At 32.5% G+C, this 20,670-nt stretch overlaps 1 protein-coding gene across 1 annotated transcript in view; it reads left to right on the top strand.

The window, feature by feature from the left end:
• Positions 1-5,909: 5,909 nt before the first annotated feature.
• The window catches only part of nvy (CBFA2/RUNX1 partner transcriptional co-repressor nervy), a 251,639-nt gene continuing 236,878 nt past the window's right edge, over positions 5,910-20,670 (top strand). The window contains exon 1 of the mRNA XM_075310854.1: positions 5,910-7,442. Coding sequence (XP_075166969.1) covers positions 7,440-7,442 — 3 coding nt within the window. The 5' untranslated portion in view covers positions 5,910-7,439. The remainder of the gene's footprint in view (positions 7,443-20,670) is intronic.

Raw genomic sequence — 20,670 nt, 5'->3', positions numbered from 1 at the left:
CGACGCGTCGCAAACCTAAAATAGCTTAATACAGACCATCTCTGCTCTGCAGCCTCATGGATGAGGTTGAAATTTGGTACGTGGTGTTAGTATATGGTCTCTAACAACCATGCAGGAATTGGTTCATATCGGTCCATAATTATATGTAGCCCCCATATAAATCGATCCCAGATTTGACCTCCGGAGCTCTTGGAGGAGCAAAATTCATCCGATCCGTTTGAAATTTGGTACGTGGTGAAAGTTGGTACATGGCGCTAGTATATGGCTGCTAACAACCATGCCAAAATTGGTACGTATCGGTCTATAGTTATATATAGCCGATCCCCAAAAATAATCTCCCAAAAATTTTATTCCTATAGAAAATTGTGTCAACATTTTATTACTATACAAAATTTTGTCAACATTTTGTTTCCATAGAAAATTTTGTCAAAATTTTATTTCTATAGAAAATTTTGTCAAACTGAATTATATACGTATTTAGTCGTCCTTTTTTGTTTAATACATAACCGTGTGGACTAACTTACAATTGAGAAGACGATGTTAAGAAGTTTTAAGATACCTTGCCATCGGCAAGTGTTACCGCAACCCAATTAATTCGATTGTGGATGACAGTCGTTAGTACAAGTTTCTATGCAATCCATGGTGGAGGGTACATAAGATTCGGCCTGTCCGAACATAAGGCTGTATATACTTGTTTTATGTTTAGAACTTGTTTTATGTTTAGAACTTGTTTTATGTTTAGATCTAGTTAGTTCGTGTTCCGAACTAACTAGAGAATAATAACGTACACAAATTTTCCTTAATTTCTTTGTCTTTGGTTTCGGCTTACTGAGATTTCCTTCTATTCTACTTAGACAGCACCTCCCCCGTAGCCTTCAATTGAACATATTGCAAAAATCGCCTTTTCTCTGACTAAATCTGATATTTCAAAAGCCCCCATTTAAAAATTGCCCAAATAATGGCAGACTGAAATCACATCAAAAAGCAGCCAGCTACTCCAAATGTTTGATGATGGTGTGGCATGATTGAGGATAACAGCAATGTTCAAATGTGAGAGGAGACGAGAGATGGCTGACACAAATGTAGCATCGATTCGTAGCAACTGCAGCATCAGCAACAACAATAAAATGTACAATCTAATGCCATGCCATTTGGATGATGATGCTCCTCTAATAAGAGCAAACAAATGTTTGAGATGTGATAAAATACACCCACACACACACCCGGATTTACACTAGATATGTTTCACAAGTTCGTCCATATTGTCCGTTCATACCAAATAGCAAGACTACAACATACCGATATTCTCTACAGAGCTATGAGAAAAAAACCTACACGTGTATGGCAAGTAGCAGGAGCAAAGAATACGAAACACGTTTATCTACCTCTTGCAATGATTCCACTTGATTTGGAACTTATCCATCCATGCCACAGTGAATGTGTTGTTGCCAACTAGTCCGTCCATGTTGGTGGTGGTGATGATGGTGGCGGTGATGACGGCATTGTTGGTTGACGCTTTCCTTGGTTATTGCTTCTACTGATTTTGCTCGTCATTTGTTTGTTTGGAACACCATACAAACAACTTGTATTGGATAATTGGTAATTATAATGTCGCACAATCATCCTGCGATGGCCTTATGCATCGCATGGCAAGCGGAAGAGGAAGCGAAAATGACAAAAACAGCTGTTTTCATAAAGAGCTCTTGTATCTGTTGGAGCAACAGAGTACGCTTGCGCTATATTAATGCTAGTTCGGCTGGAGCACGAATACAAAAATTGCATGCAACTTGTTTTCATTGTTGCCCGAAGAGATGCAAGAGAATGAGAGCCACCAGAATCAAGTGTTTGTTTTGTAAAATGCTTGGTTGGTGGGGAAAGAGAAGGACAGCTTAAGAGTGTTGATAATTTGGCGTTTTTTATTCCCTGCGCCACACTGTGGAACAGGTTGTTATAAGTTAGTGCATATATTTGCAACACCCAGAAGGAGATGAGATAGACATACAATGGTGTCTTTGGCAATATTGCTCAGGGCAAGTCCCTGAGTCGATCTAGCCATGTCCGTCTGTCTGTGAACACATTATCGAGATCACAGTCTAGGTCGCAGTTTTATTCGATACGACTTAAAATTTGGCACAAGTACGTGTTTTGGGTCAGAACAGAACCCTGTTGATTTTGGAAGAAATCAGATATAGCCCTTATCTATATCTTACGCCCGGTATCCACTTGTATGACCCAGAAGCCAGAGTTTTAGACTGATTTGATTTACATTTTGCACATGGCGTACAATTGATTGTGTCATAAAGCGTGCCATATTTTGTTGAAATCGGTTCAGATTTTGGTATATCTCCCGTATATCTTTCGCCCGATTTACACTCATATGATCCCAGAGGTTGATGTTGTATCCGATTTATGTGAAATTTTGCACAGATAGAAGAATTTGCCTTGTAGCTATGTATGCCAAATTTGGTGGACATCGGTTCAGATTTAGATACTGCTCCTACACGCATATTACCACAGACAATGTTACCGTTGAGAATTTTGAAAAAGTGGCACAATTATTTTTGAAAAGTGGAACATTCTTTTTATACCCTCCACCATAGGATGGGGGGTATATTAACTTTGTCATTCCGTTTGTAAGACATCGAAATATTGCTCTAAGACCCCATAAAGTATATATATTCTGGGTCGTGGTGAAATTCTGAGTCGATTTGAGCATGTATGTCCGTCTGTTGAAATCACGCTACCTTCCGAACGAAACAAGCTAACGACTTGAAACTTGGCATAAGTAGTTGTTATTGATGTAGGTCGGATGGTATTGCAAATGGGCCATATCGGACCACTTTTACGTATAGCCCCCATATAAACGGCCCCCCAGATTTGGCTTGCAGAACCTCTTGGAAGAGCAAAATTCATCCGATCCGGTTGAAATTTGGTATGTGGTGTTAGTATATGGTCTCTAACAACCATGCAAAAATTGGTCCATATCGGTCCATAATTATATATAGCGCCCATATACACCGATCCCCATATACACCGATCCGGAGCCTCTTTGAGGAGCAAAATTCATCCGATGCGGTTGAAATTTGGTACGTGGTGTTAGTATATGGTATTTAACAACCATGCAACAATTGGTCCATATCGGTCGATAATTATATATAGCCCCCATATAAATCGATCCCCAGATTTGATCTCCGGAACCTCTTGGAGGAGCAAAATTTATCCGATTCGGTTGAAATTTGGTACATTGCGCTAGTATATGGCCGCTAACAGCCATGCAAAAATTGGTCCATATCGGTCTATAGTTATATATAGCCAATACCCAATCACACAAAACTTGGTCCATATCGCCAAAAGTACTCTACCAAAATTTTATTTCTATAGAAAAATTTGTCAAAAGTTTATTTCTATAGAAAATTTTGTCTAAATTTTATTTCTATAGAAAATTATGTCAACATTTTATTTCTATAGAAAATTTTGTCGAACTGAATTATATACGTATTTAATCGGCCTTCTTTTTGTGCATTCAACAAATGTGAAGGATTTGAGAAAGGGTATATTATAGTCGGACCCAACCGACTCTAGACTTTTCTTAGTTGTTTTTTGGGATTCATTCATTATACCCTTCACCACTACTGTGGTACAGGATATAATAACTTTGTGCATTTGTATGTAACGCCAAGAAATAGTGGTCATAGACCCATCTTTTAGTATACCGATCGGCTTAGAATTAAATTCTGAGTCGATTTAGCGATGTCCGTCTGTTTGTCTGTCTGTCCGTCTGTCTGTATATGTAATTTTGTGCACAAAGTACAGCTCGCAATTTAAGTCCGATCGTCCTCAAATTTGGCATAGGGCCGTTTCTTGGGACAGAGACAATCGCTATTGGTTTTGGAGAAAATCGGTTCAGATTTAGATATAGCTGCCATATATATTTATCCCCGATTTGGTCATATTTAGTTAGCGTGTTTATCAACCGATTTTCTTGAAATACCGTACATCCAAATATTTTATGAATCTCGAAAATCTTGCAAAATATTAGCCAAATCGGTTCAGATTTAGATATAGCTCCGATATATATCTTTCGTCCGATTTAGACTCATATGACCACAGAGGCCAAAGTTTTCTACCGATCTTCGTTAAATTTTGCACAGAGGGTGGAATTGACATTCTACCAATGCTTGGTAAATTTGATTGAAATCGGTTCAAATTTCGATATAGCTTCCATATATATCTTTCGTCCGATTTGAACTTATATGGCCACAAAAGCCAGAGTTTTGCCGTGATTTAGTTCAAATTTAGTTCAAGTTTGCACTAGGAGTACGTTTAGTAGTATCGTTAAGTGTGTAAAATTTTGTTAAAATCGGTTCAGATTTAGATATAGCTCACATATATATCTTTCGCCCGATTTGGACTTATATGGTCTCAAAAGCCAGAGTTTTGCCCTGGCTTACTTCAAATTTTGCACAAGCGGTACTTTTAACGATACTATTGTATGTGCCAAATATGGTCAAAATCGATTCAGATTTAGATATAGCTCCCATATATATCTTTCGTCCGATTTGAACTTATATGGCCTCAAAATGCAGGGTTTTGCCGTGATTTGCTTCAAATTTCGCACAAGGAGTACGTTTAGTAGTATCGGTAATTGTGCCAAATTTGCTTGAAATCGGTTCAGATTTAGATATGGCTCCCATATATATCTTCCGTCCGATTTGCACTCATATGACCAGGGGGGCCAAAGTTATACTCCCATTTACGTGAAATTTCGCATAGGTAGCAGAATTATTATTCTAACTATACATGTCAAATTTGTCAAAATCGGTTCAGATTATATATAGCTCCCATATATACGTACACCAGAGTTGGGGAAATATGGTAGACTGTTACACATTTTAGACACATTTTCAATGGAAGTTTTCTCCAATTAACTGGATAGCGTTAGCCGATTTAAATTTTAATTCTAGAGATTTTGTAGAAGTAAAAAAATTGTCTCCTTTATGTTATATAGCTTCCAGCAAATGTGAAGTAGTTGAGATGGTAACACAAATGTTGGCCTACATAGGGGTGAAGGGTATTATATAATCGGCCCCGTCCGACTTTAGACTTTACTTACTTGTTTTTTATTTGAAATTTTTTCAATTACCGAATTTATTAGATATAAGAAATAGAGTTGATTAAAATATTAATTGATTTCTTCGACACTTTAAATTGCTTTAATTAAAAATGTAATGTAATAGATTCTGGTCAAAAACTTAATTAAGTTATAAACAATCAATTATTTATTTATTTATCCTTTAAAAATAACGTTCGTATAAAGTTACAAGAGTTTTTTACTTTCTTGTGAATTTTCCGATTATAATTAATATTTTAATACAAAATGTTCAATCATTTTCTTGATTGTCATAATTTTTTTAATTTTATTAAAATTTTATTGTATCGGTTAATTCTTTAACTTAAATAAATTTATTCCAACCTTTGTGAACGCAATACACTGTAGTCCAATTAGAAAAGCGTGTTTAGCATTACAGCGTTTTCTCTCTGCATATACCAATTAGCAACACTCCAGCAAACATTAAGGCAGACACTCACAATATTTGAAATTCCTTTCACCTCATACAACAACTGGACGTTGCAAAGACAACTCGTTCAAACGGATAAACATTTGGCAACATCTGCCGATTTACACAAATTTATGATAGTGCAGTTGTCGTATTTTCCATCCGTCTCAGTCCGTCTAAGTACATACAGAGAGAGAAGCAAACACAAAACAGTTCAATTAACTCGTATTGGAACAGAAAGGCGTTGGAGCAAGTGTTTTTCGTTTTTCATTAGATTTGTAGATATTTGAGTGGTAGCAGCACTTACTATTCGATAAAAACAGACATTGTGCTCTGCTCAAAAGGGCCGGTGACAGAGAGAGACCGAGTGTGAGAATAAGAGCATAAGGGAAACCCCATAGTTGTTTATATTATTTGTGTCGTGCAGGAGGATGGAGGGGGAGGAGGATTTAATCGACAAGAGTGATTGAGGGAAACAACTGTGTAAACAATAAACGTGCTAAGCTGGCGGCTGCTGTTGCCCAACTGCGTCCGATTGAAATGAGGGTAGGTCGGTTTTACGAAGAACACTTGTGTGTAGTCAACCAAACAGTCAAGCAACCAGCCATCCAGTCATTCAGCCTTGTTGGCTCTGCAACATTCTGCAAGGCATTGTGCGTGTAATTGAACATTTTCGTTTTGTTTGTATTCGTATTCGGCCAAGTGTTCTTCTTCGGCTATAAACAAGATTTTTGCACACATACTGCTTTCGAAATTCCAATGGGCGCATTTAGTCGCGTTGCAAACGTCGACACGACCGGTTATGTGTCACGGATCTGAAACGGAGCAGCCAATAAGAAAAGTGAATTGGAAATTAATAACAACATAATAATAGAAAGAATAAATAAACAAAAAACAAAGGAAAAATCTTATTAGAAATGTTTTAAATGAATTTTAAGAGATTCCAAAAAGAAAGAGAAAAAAACATAAACCTGTCACTGTGTTTGAAACCAAGTTTAGCGCAAAGTGTAATTTTGACAAAAACATTTTTGTGGAAAAAAAAATCCAAGGAATAAAATTTCTTTTGGCACCATAGCCAATTAAATGAAACACTGCCTTTCAACTTCCCAAAAGCTGCTCAAGGTTGTCATACAAATGTTGGAGCACGTGCTAATAACGGTTTATCTCTTTTAGTAGCTGAGTGTATGCGTGTGTTTACTGTGCATTGCATCTCTTGCCTTGCCTTTGTGGCGGCGTATGGGTTTAATTGATTGTATCTTTGTACGTGTTTGTGTGTTTGTCAATCCGAATTGAGGCATTTTCCGGTTCGTCAACGTGAACGTGTGCGTGTGTGTGAATCTATCTACACCTCATCATATATGAGCTTGTAGACAAAAACGTACGTATGTGGAGTGGAGGATGTTAGTTAACTAAATCGCGGCGACTACTTTGTTGTGTTTTTGTTTACATTTTCTCCGTGTCTTCACCGTGTTTGTGGGATTGTGAGAACAAACCAAAACATCCAGCCCCACCCCCCCCACAATTTGTGTAATCCTCAGTTTTGTGGTATTGATGACAGTTATCCACAGTGATTTGATTATTAAATTCACTCATCGTTGCTTACTAATTTTCATTGCAAATTGCAAAAAGTTACCAATTTCTCGATTTTTGTTTTTGTTTTTTTGCTTATATAAAAGTGTGTTAGTGTGTTTTTGAAAACCCCATAACGATTTCATTATTATTCCGGAATATCAATGAATTGAAAGAACCATACATTCAATGAACTCTGCGAAGTCAAGTGACGAAATCTTCATATGCAAAGGACCGTACATCAGTTGATTGCTTTTTGGATACATTTGAATTGAAATTAGAATAATTCGATTGATTCATCAACGCATAGCTATGGTAAGTGAAATAATTTATATTTTAAATAAATCGATGCAAAAACTATTCTCGAAATAAAAGCCAAATAAGAGCGGGATTAATGATTTTGCACTAGAAGCTAAAGGGAAGGTTTATTTTTGTGCCAAACACAAAACTTCCATTCACTGAAGAAAATATTGACCAACATTTTGGGACGAGCAACTTGCAAATCTTTAAGTATAATTATACCCTGCGCTACACTGTGGACACGCAGAGAAGGAATATGATCACCTCAACCATGTTTCAAGAGCAAAATGTTATTTTTGGAGGGTGACCACGTAACATGTTTATCGCAAAAATGTTCTTTTCTCGCCAAACATAAAATGCTTTCTGTAGACAGATACATAATTTTCGAGAAAATAACATGATTGCGATAAAAATAGTACATGGTCACCATCCAAAAATAACATTTTGCTCTTGGAACATGTTTGAGGTGATCATATTCCTTCTCTGGGTGGAACAGGGTATTATAAGTTAGTGCATATGTTTGCAACACCCAGAAGGAGACGAGATAGACACATGGTGTCTTTGGCAAAAATGCTCAGGGTGGGCTCCTGATTCGATATAGCCATGTCCGCCTGTCCGTCTGTCCGTGAATACATTTTTGTAATCAAAGTCTAGGTCGCAGTTTTAGTCCAATCGACTTCAAATTTGGCACAAGTATGTGTTTTTGCTCAGAATAGAACCCTATTGATTTTGGAAGAAATCGGTACAGATTTAGATATAGCTCCCACATATATATATTTCGCCCGATATGGACTAATACGGTCCCAGAAGCCAGAGTTTTACCCCAATTTGGTTGAAATTTTGCACTAGGAGTACAATTAACAGTGTAGTCAAGTGTGCCAAATTTTATTGAAATCGGTTCAGATTTAGATATAGCTCCCATATATATCGTTCGCCCGATTTACACTCAAATGACCACAGTGGCCAATCTTTCAATCCGATTTAATTGAAATTTTTCACAGGGAGTAGAATTAGCATATACCCTCCACCATAGGATGGGGGGTATATTAACTGTGTCATTCCGTTTGTAACACATCGAAGTATTGCTCTAAGACCCCATAAAGTATATATATTCTGGGTCGTGGTGAAATTCTGAGTCGATCTAAGCATTTCCGTCCGTCCGTCCGTCCATCCGTCTGTTGAAATCACGCTAACTTCCGAACGAAACCAGCTATCGACTTGAAACTTGGCATAAGTAGTTGTCATTGAGGAAAGTCGTATGGTATTGCAAATGGGCCATATCGGACCACTTTTACGTATAGCCCCCATAGAAACCGATCCCCAGATTTGACATCCGGAACCTCTTACAGGAGCAAAATTCATCCGATCCGGTTGAAATTTGGTACAGTATATGGTCTCTAACAACCATGCAAAAATTGGTCCATATCGGTCCATAATTATATATAGCCCCCATATAAATCGATCCGCAGATTTGGTTTGCGGATCCTCTAAGAGAAGCAAATTTCATCCGATCCGGTTAAAATTTAGTACGTGGTGTGAGTATATAGTCTCTAACAATCATGCAAAAATTGGTCCATATTAGTCCATAATTATATATAGCCCCCATATAAACCGATCCCCAGATTTGACCTCCGGAACCCCTTAGAGGAGTAAAATTTCATCCGATCCGGTTAAAATTTAGTACATGGTGTAAGTATATGGTCTCTAACAACTATGCAAAAATTGGTCGATAACAGTCCATAATTATATATAGCCCCATAGAAACCGATCCCCAGATTTGACCTCCGGAACCCCTTAGAGGAGTAAAATTCATCCGATCCGGTTAAAATTTAGTACGTGGTGTAAGTACATGGTATCTAACAACTATGCAAAAATTGGCCCATATCAGTCCATAATTATATATAGCCCCCATATAAACCGATCCCCAGATTTAAACTCCGGAACCTCTTAGAGGAGCAACATTCATCCGATCCGTTTGAAATTTGGTGCATGGTGTTAGTATATGGTCTCTAACAACCATGCGAAAATTGGTCCATATCGGTCCATAAGTATATATAGCCCCCATATAAAGCGAACCCCAGATTTGATCTCCGGAGCCTCGTGGAGAAGCAAAATTCATCCGATCCGGTTGAAATTTGCAACGTGGTGTTAGTATATGGTCGCTAATAACCATGCCAAAATTGATTCATATCGGTCTATAGTTATATATAGCCGATCCCCAATCACACAAAAATTGGTCCATATCGGTTCATGGTTGCCACTCGAGCCAAAAATAATCTACCAAAATTTTATTTCTATAGAAAAAATTTGGAGAAATTGTATTTCTATAAAAAATGTTTTCAAAATTTTAATTCTATCGAGAATGTTGTCAAAATTTTAATTCTATTAAAAATTTTGGCAAAATTTTATTTCTATAGAAAATTTTGGCAAAATTTTAATTCTATTAAAAATTTTTACAAAATGTTATTTCTATAGAAAATTTTGTCAAAGTATTATTTCTATAGAAAATTTTGTCAAAAATTTTGTTTCTATAGAAAATTTTGACAAAATTTTATTTCTTTAGAAAATTTTGACAAAATTTTATTTCCATAGAAAATTTTGACAAAATCTTATTTCTTTAGAAAATTTTGTTAAAATTTTATTTCTATAGAAAATTTTGTCCAACTTAATTATATACGTATTTAATCGATTATGGATGATAGTCTTCAATAGAAGTTTCTACGCAATCCATGGTGGAGGATACATAAGCTTCGGCCTGGCCGAACTTACGGCCGTATATACTTGTTTTTAATTTGGAAAATTTTTCTTCTAATTCTTCATCATGAAGAGTTACCCTAATTGTTATTTTGGGGTGTTTTTTTCATGTTATTCGTTTTTAAATAATATTAAATAAGTACTTATGTTTGTAGTATTTTTTAAGAAAAATAATACCCAAAACTATTTGTCATTTAGGATTTATTTCACATTAAACTAATTCTTCAAATTTTGAACTTATTTCATTTGTGATGTTGGTCATTTAGTATCCATATAAGGACTTATTTCGTTGTGCTTAATCTTTTCTATTAAATCAGTATTTTTTCAGAGTTCTTGTCTTTTAAATCAATGTTTTCCCATTACACATAAGGGCCCTTCAAAAATTAAATAAATTAGAAATTAGCTGAGTTTTTTAATTTAGGAAAAACCCAAAAACAAAAATCTAAAATAGAAATTCCTAGTTGTTATGAAGATACTACATCCTTGAATTAAAATTTAATTCAATTAAGAAATAACCAAATGCATTTTACTTCTAATTGTCTGTTACAATTTTTAAAAAATGTATCTAGAATTACTTGATTTTTAACCATTTTTTAAGATATTTAAAAAATCAAATCATGAATATGGAATGTGGACCCCATGAAAATTAGCCACAAAAACCTAAATTACGTGGGGCTCCAAAAAATTGTATGGAAAACAGAAAAACATTTTTTTTTTTTTGGGGGGGGGGGGGTGAGTAACCTTATTTCATTATTTGGGCCCGTTTGCATTATGAAAATAAACCCCAATATTTCAAATAAAAATAAACCCCAATTTCCTTTCTAGGATTGTGCTTACTTTTCAAGCAGGGGCTATTTTGCCATTCTGGGATTTGACAATGGTGGCAACTACACGCTCACAAAAAATCGCTTCTGTAACATATACTCCCAAACATATTTTGCTTCAAGCATATACATTTTTGGGTATTGCCCAAACATTTATATGTTTGATCTCTTCCAATATATAATATGTTTGAAAGCATATTAGTCTAAACAATATATGTTTGGGTAGTCTAAGTTTCAAACATTTTGTATTTTTGCATCCAAATTCAATAATGTTGTCTTCCAAAAAACAATATGTTATTATGTATATAATATGTTTGGAAGCATTTTGCACCCAAATATATTATATGCTTAAAAAAATTCTCCCAAACAATATTGTGCTCAAAATTTTATTTATTTATTTATATATTTACAATCATAACGAATTATGAAAATAAACAGGTAATATAGGTGCTAACAACATAGGTTTTCGACCTGAATGCTCAAAATTTTGTTTCTGCCCAATTGTATATTCCCCAACATCTTTCTCACTTCCACGAGATTTTTTAGTTCTTAGCACCTTTTTCTGTAATACAAACATTGTAGAAGAAATTATTCAATTGTATGATTTTTTTTTATTTTAATTTTACCTTTTGCCGGACGGGGATTCGAACAGCGGACCACACAGTTTGTAAGGATCAAAAAAGTAGCTGATCAATTGCCCAAGGAAAAATAAAATGTTAATTTTGTAATAACAAGCAACAACCACCAACTTAATTCAATATCGCTCCCTGTTAAATAGCGCTCCAAGCTACTAAACACATATATGTTTATAGGCTATTTCTAAATTAATATATGTTTGCATCCAAACATTTTATATTTACAAACATTTTATGTCCCAAACATAATATGTTCTAACATATTAACATATATGTCCCAAACATGTTATGCTAGTTTATGAACATTATATGCTTGCACTCAAAAATATTGTGTTTAAAAATTTGTGTTCCAAACATATAATGTTTATAGCCAAACATATGAAAAACAGTCTTTTTCATCCGTGTATACACACTTTTGTTTTGTTCTGAATAGCATTGTATCGTATCAGATTTGGTTTTTGTGTGTCCAGCCTTCGGCCGGATTTTAAGACTTCTCCTATGGACAGAGTGCAAAGTTGGCTAACATAATTCCCACGACATTTGTACTGAGTAACAAATATTTACATTTATAAAAACATGAAACTAAAAATTGATTCGCAAGTAATAAAATAAAATATCACAAAAAATTAAAAATATCTAAAATAGAATACCTACCAGAAAGACATTATTCATCCCAGACAAAATTAGACCACAAAGAAGATATTGCAGTCCAAATAAATTTTTTGCTAGGGCGAGTAAACGAAAATTAGGGTCGAGGCAGTAAATCTCCGTCTTATCTATGGCTTTAAACATTTCACAACTAAAATTAAAATCGGATCCATCAAAATGACACGTTTTTTTTGGACACTCTTCATTAGCTGCATATTACAATTCCTATAGGATCAATAACCTAAAGCATTTTAAACAGAACGTGCTTGTTAAGCAAACATTAAAAAAAAATATATATATTGTCGATAATTAAATGCTTTTCTGATAAAACCAAATAAATGGCCTCATTTGGGAAAATACACTTTTATCACCCAACTAAATAAATATTTGCAAATCTATAGCAAATTGCAATTGATCCCATTTAATTGAATTGAACATATGTTTAAACTTCACAAAGACAAAAACAAACATAGAGTAAAAAAAAAAAGAAAACAGAATGAGAAAATTTGGAACACAATATGTGCCAACTAATTGGACAATGAAAAATATGAAACATATGTGCCTAATAGTATCTCCTTAAAATTTGAATAATTTATGTCAAGGAATTGTACACTTGGCGAAAAAAAAAAAAACAAAAACTCTGGATGATGTTATTAATTTCTAGCCAAAGACACCTCTTTTCTTAATTCAACAGTTTGTACTATAGGACTAACATACAAGACTTTTTAAGTCTTAATAATGCGAGATTATATATTTTATAAAATTTTTAATATTACAAATTGCGTTTGTAGAACATCAAAATATCGGTTTCCAATTATAAAATGGTCAGTTATTCTTGGATCAAGCTTGAAAAGACGATTCAGAGATCCTCCATCTATTTGGCGTGCTAAAATATGCAGCAAAAAGTAAGTCGGTCGATATTTCCTAATGAAATTGAAACTCCTATTTCATTCATTAAGAACATAAAAGGGCCCCTTTCAATATATTCTATTTAGTACACTAAAACAAAAAACTTGTCGTAAGCACAAACATTTTCTATCCTTTAAATACGAATGTGAATCTTCTGTTGCATAGAAGACTCATTTTACCGATATATGCACATTTTTACTTAACCAAAAGTCGAACATATTTTCAGTGAAGCTGCTTTGTCGTTAGTGTTAAGCGATTTCATCCTAAAATTGGTATATCTCATTCTCTATCCTATCTTTCCTATTTTTATCAAATAAAGCCCCAACATATTGGTGATATTTTTTATTTAGGTTTTTTGACCAAATTTTTTATAGAAATAAAATTTTGACAAGATTTTCTATTGAAAAAAGTTTTGACAACATTTTCTATACAAAAATATAAAATTTTGACAAAACTTTTTATAAAATTTTAACAAAATTTATTATAGAAATAAAATTTTGACAAAATTTTCTACAAAAATAAAATTTAAAAAAAAAATTTCTATAGGAATAACATTTTGACAAAATTTTCTATAGACATAAAATTTTACCAAAAATTTCCAAAATTTTCTATAGAAACAAAATTTTGACAAAATTTTCTATAGAAATAAAATTTTAACAAAATTATATATAGAAATAAAATTTTTACAAAATTTTCTATAGAAATAAAATTTTAACAAAAAATTCTATAGAAATAAAATGTTGACAACATTTTCTATAGAAATAAAATTTTGACAAAATTTTCTATTGAAATAAAGGGTGATTAAAATTTCAAGGGCCGTTGTTGATTTTGTATAAAACACAAACTATTTAGGAAATTATTGTAATTTTATTTTATTATGATATATTGGTATTACTTAATTATGTATGGAACAAAATATCGGCCAAATGGGCGCCGCGACCTCGTTGGCACACCTTCATCCTATGGTCCAAATTTTCGATGACGCTGAGGCATAATGGAGGTTCTATGCCGTTAATGTGCCGAATTATCTCATCCTTTAGCTCCTGAATTGTTGCTGGCTTATCGACGTACACCTTTTCTTTCAACTAACCCCAAAGAAAAAAGTCCAACGGTGGCAAATCACATGATCTTGGCGGCCAAATGAAATCGCCATTACGTGAGATAGCACGGCCATTGAATTTGTTGCGCAAAAGAGCCATTGTTTCGTTAGCTGTGTGGCAAGTGGTACCGTCCTGCTGAAACCACATATCATCCACATCCATATCATACAATTAGGGCCATAAAAAGTCCTTTTATCATCTCACGATAGCGAACATCATTTACAGTAACTGCCTGACCGTCCTCATTTTGGAAAAAATACGGCCCGATGATATCGCCAGCCCATAAACCGCACCAAACAGTCACTCTTTGTGGGTGCATTGGTTTTTCGACAATCACTCTTGGATTCTCATTTGCCGAAATGCGGCAATTCTGTTTATTGACGAATCCACTGAGGTGAAAATGTGCCTCATCACTGAAGATGATTTTCTTCGAAAATTGATCATCCAATGTTGCCATTTCTTGGAACCATTTAACACGTTGTTGGATTGTGTATCTCTCCATGGATCAAATTGAGTAAGTCTGGAATAGAGAAATGTCAAATAAAATTCGGAAAAAACTTGGCGGTTAGGTGTGGTTCACATTCAACATCGGCTCTAACAATTTAACGACCCTTTAAAAAATAATTCTATAGAAATAAAAATTTTGACAAAATCTTCTATAGAAATAAAATTTTGACAAAATTTTATATAGAAATAAAAATTTTACAAAATCTTCTCTAGAAATAAAACTTTGACAAAATTTTTATAGAAATAAACTTTGACAAAATTTTATATAGAAATAAAATTTTGACAAAATTTTTTATAAAAACAAAATTTTGACAAAATTATCTATAGAAATAAAATTTTCAAAAAATTTTCTATAGAAATAAAATTTTGACAAAATTTTCTATAGAAATAAAATTTTTACAAATTTTTCTAAAAAAATTAAATTTTGACAAAAATTTCTACAGAAATAAAATTTTAACAAAATTTTCTATAGACATAGAATTTTGGAAAATTTTTCTTTATACATAAAATGTTGACAAATTTTTCTATAGAAATAAAATTTTGACATTTTCGATAGGAATACAATTTTGACAACATTTTCTATTGAAATAAAATTATGACAAAATTATCTATTGAAATAAAATTATGACAAAATTCTCTATTAATAATTCTCTTCCATAGAAATCGAATTTGGTAAAATTTTCTTTAGAAATTGAATTTTGGCAAAATTTTCTATAGAAATAAAATTTTGACAAATTTTAACAAAAATTTCTATAGAAATAATATTTTGACAAAATTTTCTATAGAAATAAAATTAAGAAAAAATTTTCTATTGAAATAAAAAAATTCTTCTATAGAAATAAAATTTTGACATAGGTTTCTCTAGAAATAAAATTATGACAACATTTTCTATACAAATAAAATTTTGACAAGATTTTCTAAAAAAAATAAAATTTTGACAAAATTTTCTATAGAAATAAAATGTTGACAAAAATTTCTATAAAAATAAAATTTTAAAAAATTTTTCTATAGAAATTGAATTTTGGCAAAATTTTCTTTAGAAATAAAATGTTGACAAAATTTTCTATAGAAATAAAATGTTGACAAAATTTTCTTAAGAAATAAAATTTTGACAAAATTTTCTTTAGAAATAAAATTTTGACAAAATTTACTTTAGAAATAAAATTTTGACAAACTTTTCTTTAGAAATAAAATTTTGACAACATTTTCTATAGAAATAAAATTTTGACAAAAATTTTCTATAGAAATAAAATTTTTGACAAAATTTTCGATAGGACTAAAATTTTGACAAAATTTTCTATAGATATAAATTTTTTAATAAAATTTTCTATAGAAATAAAATTTTGACAAACTATTCTATAGAAATAAAATTTTGACAAACTATTCTATGGAAAGAAAATTTTGACAAAATTTTTATAGAAATAAAATGTTGACAAAAATTTCTATAGAAAAAAAATTTTAACAAAATTTCTATAGAAATAAAATTTTAACAAAATTTCTCTAGAAATAAAATTTGGACAAAATTTTCGATAGGAATAAAATTTTAAACAAAATTTTCTATAGAAATAAAATTTAGTTACGCGATTTCATCCTAAAATTGGTATTTTTCCTTCTCTATACTATTTATATTTCCTATTTTTATCAAATAAGGCCCCAAAATATAGGGGATATTTTTTATTTACGGTTTTGAAAATTTATTTCATTTTTTTGGGAATACTTTTACAAATGGCTTAGAGAATTTATTTTATAGTGAAATAAGTCCCCGAATTTTCGAACCTATTTCATTTGTGATATTGATGACTTATTGCAAGGGGACTGTTTTCGTGCTGCCTTTTATATTAGGACAAAATTTTGACAAAATTTTCTATAGAAATAAAAATTTGACAAAATTTTTTATAAAAATATAATGTTGACAAAATGTTCTTTAGAAATAAAATTTTGACAAAATTTGCTATAGAAATAAAAATCTGACATCATTTTCTATGCACATAAAAGTTTGATAAAATTTTCTATAGAAATAAAATTTTGACAAAATTTTCTAAAAATATAAAATTTTAACAAAATTTTGCTATAGAAATCGAATTTTTGGCAAAATTTTCTTTAGAAATAGAATTTTGACACAATTTTCTTTAGAAATAAAATTTTGACAAAATTTTCTTTAGAAATAAAATTTTGACAAAATTTTCAATAGGAATAACATTTTGACAAAATTTTCTAAAAATATAAAATTTTAACAAAATTTTCTATAGAAATCGAATTTTGGCAAAATTTTCTTTAGAAATAAAATTTTGACAAAAGTTTCTATAGATATAAAATTTTGACAAAATTTTCTATAGAAATAAAATTTTGACAACTTTCTCTATAGAAATAAAGTTTTGAAAAAATTCTTTATAGGTATAAAATTGTGATAACATTTTTCTATAGAAATACAATTTTGACAACTTTTTTATAGTCCCAATTTTGTGCCCTCTTCATTAGAAAAAAAATCAGAAGCAAATTTCATCTGATCGGGTTGAAATTTGGTACGTGGTGTTAGTCTCTAACAACCATGCAAAAATTTGTCCATTTGGTTTTGGAGCATCTTGTAGGAGCAATTTCATCGGATTCAGTTGAAATTTGGTACATTGTGCTGGTATATGGCCGCTAACGACCATGCTTAACTAGGTCCATATCGGTCTATAGTTATATATAGCCCTTAGATAAACCGATCGCAAATCACACCAAAATTGGTCCAGTTCTGTTCATAATTGTATATAGCCCCCATATTTCAATTCTGGCTCTTTAATTACCGCGCAAAAGGTCATATCGGTTCATTATTATTTGTAGACTTACCTACTATATATACCTTTTTTGTCTAATATATTCCACATATGGACTAACTTACAATTTAGGAGACGATGTTAAGAAGTTTTAAGATACCTTGCCATCGGTAAGTATTACCACAACCCAAGTAATTCGATTTTGGATGACATTCTTTCGTAGAAGTTTCTACGCAATCCATGGTGGAGGGTTCATAAGTTTCGGCGTGGCCGGACTGCAATTGCCAACTGCATTCCAGTTTGAGAATAATCATCTAACATTACCGACAAATATTTATTATTGTCATTATATGCACTGAAAAAAGCATGCCCGGTTCCAAAGATTTTGTCTTTGCTTTAACATTTTTGGTATTGATTCCGAGCCAAAGAAGCGGAGAATACAAGTAAGGATACTTTTAAGACACAATTCTCTTTTAAATTTGGATTTTTGTACTTACTTCTAGGAAGCAATTTTTAATTTTTGGTTTTTTCAGATTTTTTTCTTCATAACCCTTCAATGTCCCTTAAAAACGAGTTAACGATAACTTTACTTTACAAATTCAGACTATAGTTCTAGTAGAATGTTTGCTATGTTTCAAGTAAAAAACGTCTTTAAAATAAATTGTTGAAAAACATGTCCTATATTTGAAAGATTTTTTGCTTAGTAGTTAAGATGCAAAAAGACAACAAATTTAAATACAATTTAATTAATTTTAAAGAATTTTTCTGAATTATTAAAGTCAAGTTGACCTTAGCCCAAACATTTTTTCTTTCATGTTATGATACCCATTTTTAAGTCAAATTACTTAACTATAAGGACAACGACGACTTCATTAAAAAGTTTGTCGACTTTTGGACAAGGAAAAAAGCTTTATATTAGAGAAATGCGTCTTCTAGGCTAAGCAAAATTTGCATTCGTATTTTAAAGACATGAAATCTTTGACTTCACGACAATATTTTCTTCAGTGTGCTAGACATTATAATTGACCACAATGTAATGCAATGTGCAATGACACTTTTACTACTGGAAATGCAAATTGTAATGAGATCCAAGCGTTTGCTTGGTTGATATAAGTAAAAGATGTTTACAACTTTTTGTCATTAGAGAACCAAAAAACTGCTACTTGGATCATCTTACTTCTCAGCCAATTTGTCATCTCTTTTATTGCTAATATGTATTTCAGCCTGAAAAATACTACACTTATAAGGTATAGTTTTCGAGATTTTAAGTTCTACCCTAATGTCTTTAATTAAGGCAATTAATTTTTTGCAATGTACTAAACTATTTTTAGAAGGTGCAAATATTAAATTCCAATCCAATACAAAAATAACTCTCTCTCTCTCACTCTCTTGAGTAGAGCTCCATTCGTGCTAAAACACTTGTTTAAGCAAAGAACAAAATCGAACACTTGCCAAATGGAAACCTCAAGAAAATAAAAAAATGCGGGGCATTCGAGGTGTGGGTACATATGCTGGTGACCAAGCTTCCATATCTTTTCCTCTCACATGCACTCATAAAACCAGACCAAAAACAAAAACGTAAGCAAGCAAATTGTTAAACGGTATTTATGCAGGTGGCTGACAAGCAGCTATACCGGCTCATGGAAATAAAAAAAGAGCAACGAAACATTGATGTTCCAATAGCGAACACTTTAAGAGGAGAAACAGCTGAGAAAATATTGAGAACAAAAAAAACAACAACAACACCAACACCATATGTATTTTTGTGGTGGCAGATAAACAAGGACACAACAGGATGGATAATGATTGAGGTGGTTGAAAGGACACATGCTAAAATTTCCATAGTCTTAATAGGGAAATAGAGGAAGTCCTGTATCAACAGCAGACTCTTACAATGAGTCTGAAATTAGATCAGTAATGTTATCTATTCAATATTTAAAGGGGAAATGAGATTTCATTAGAGATAAAGAGAGGGAGAGTGGCAGAGTGAGTTTCCTTTACTCATCAATACAAGGAGTTGCCAATTTATATTGCTCATTAGCAAGAGCAACTCACATAGAAATAAAACTTTACAACTGCTGTCGTTGTTGTTGTTTTTTTCTGTTTTCTCACCCTTACTACTAAGCTTTTAAATGTGAATGTTAACATCGAAAGCAGAAGCGAAACATGTGTTTTCCTTTTAGTTTTTTCTCTGTCTTTTTTTGTTTTGTTTCACAAAAGGCCATTTGTTGTCGTTATTCTGGATGCTGCTGTTTCTGAATTTATTTCATCTTTTTTCAATGGCTTTAGCCATAATACGGCGCAATTATGAACAGACGCCAGTCGCGTTTTTGGCAGTAACACTCATGACACGTTCACATCCTGGTAACATTTACTCACATACCACATCACACACAGGCATATACATCCACTTAATAACATCACCATCAATTGCAGATATTTTTCAATAGCAGCAGCAGCAGCATCAACAGCAGCCAGAACATTCCAAACCGCATGGCAAAAAAAAACAACAACAAAAAACACAGAAATATTAAGGGAATAATAATCATATCATCATCTGTTTCTGATGGTTTGCCTTTGAACATTCGAAACTGAAAAGTTTTATTTTCATTGCATATGAAAAAAGACGACGAAATTTTCAAATTGATAACATTGAAAATTTTTCAAAATAATTGTAGAAGGTTAAGGTGGGTACTATGTTCGGTGAAAATTCGACGAAAATCACTTTATTTTCCCGACTACTTTTCCTGAAATAATCAAAATTATATATGAAAATAAACATATTCCTTTCAAATCTTGCCGAAATCTAGAGGAACAAGAAACTGCGCATCGATTGAGTTAATTTTGCCCGCTTTATATTGAACTGATTTAATAAAGTAACCGCGAAAATTTCAAAGCGAAAAGCGAACATAGTACTGACGCTTAGGGTGTAGTGGCAATTTGGCCATTGCACTATGGCTGAAATCGTGATTTTAGCGGCAAAAAGTCAGTTTTTTTGTTTTTAATTGGAAGTTAGTCAATACGTTCCATATTGCAGTGAAACCACTTAGAGAAGCTTGAAACCCTCAGTAATGCTGGTGATATTTCTGAGGGTTTCAAAGCTTCTC

This window comes from Haematobia irritans, chromosome 5, assembly GCF_050003625.1.
Source record: "Haematobia irritans isolate KBUSLIRL chromosome 5, ASM5000362v1, whole genome shotgun sequence".
In the NCBI taxonomy this organism is placed as follows: Eukaryota; Metazoa; Arthropoda; class Insecta; order Diptera; family Muscidae; genus Haematobia; species Haematobia irritans.
This window is presented reverse-complemented; position numbering and strand designations above follow the sequence as displayed.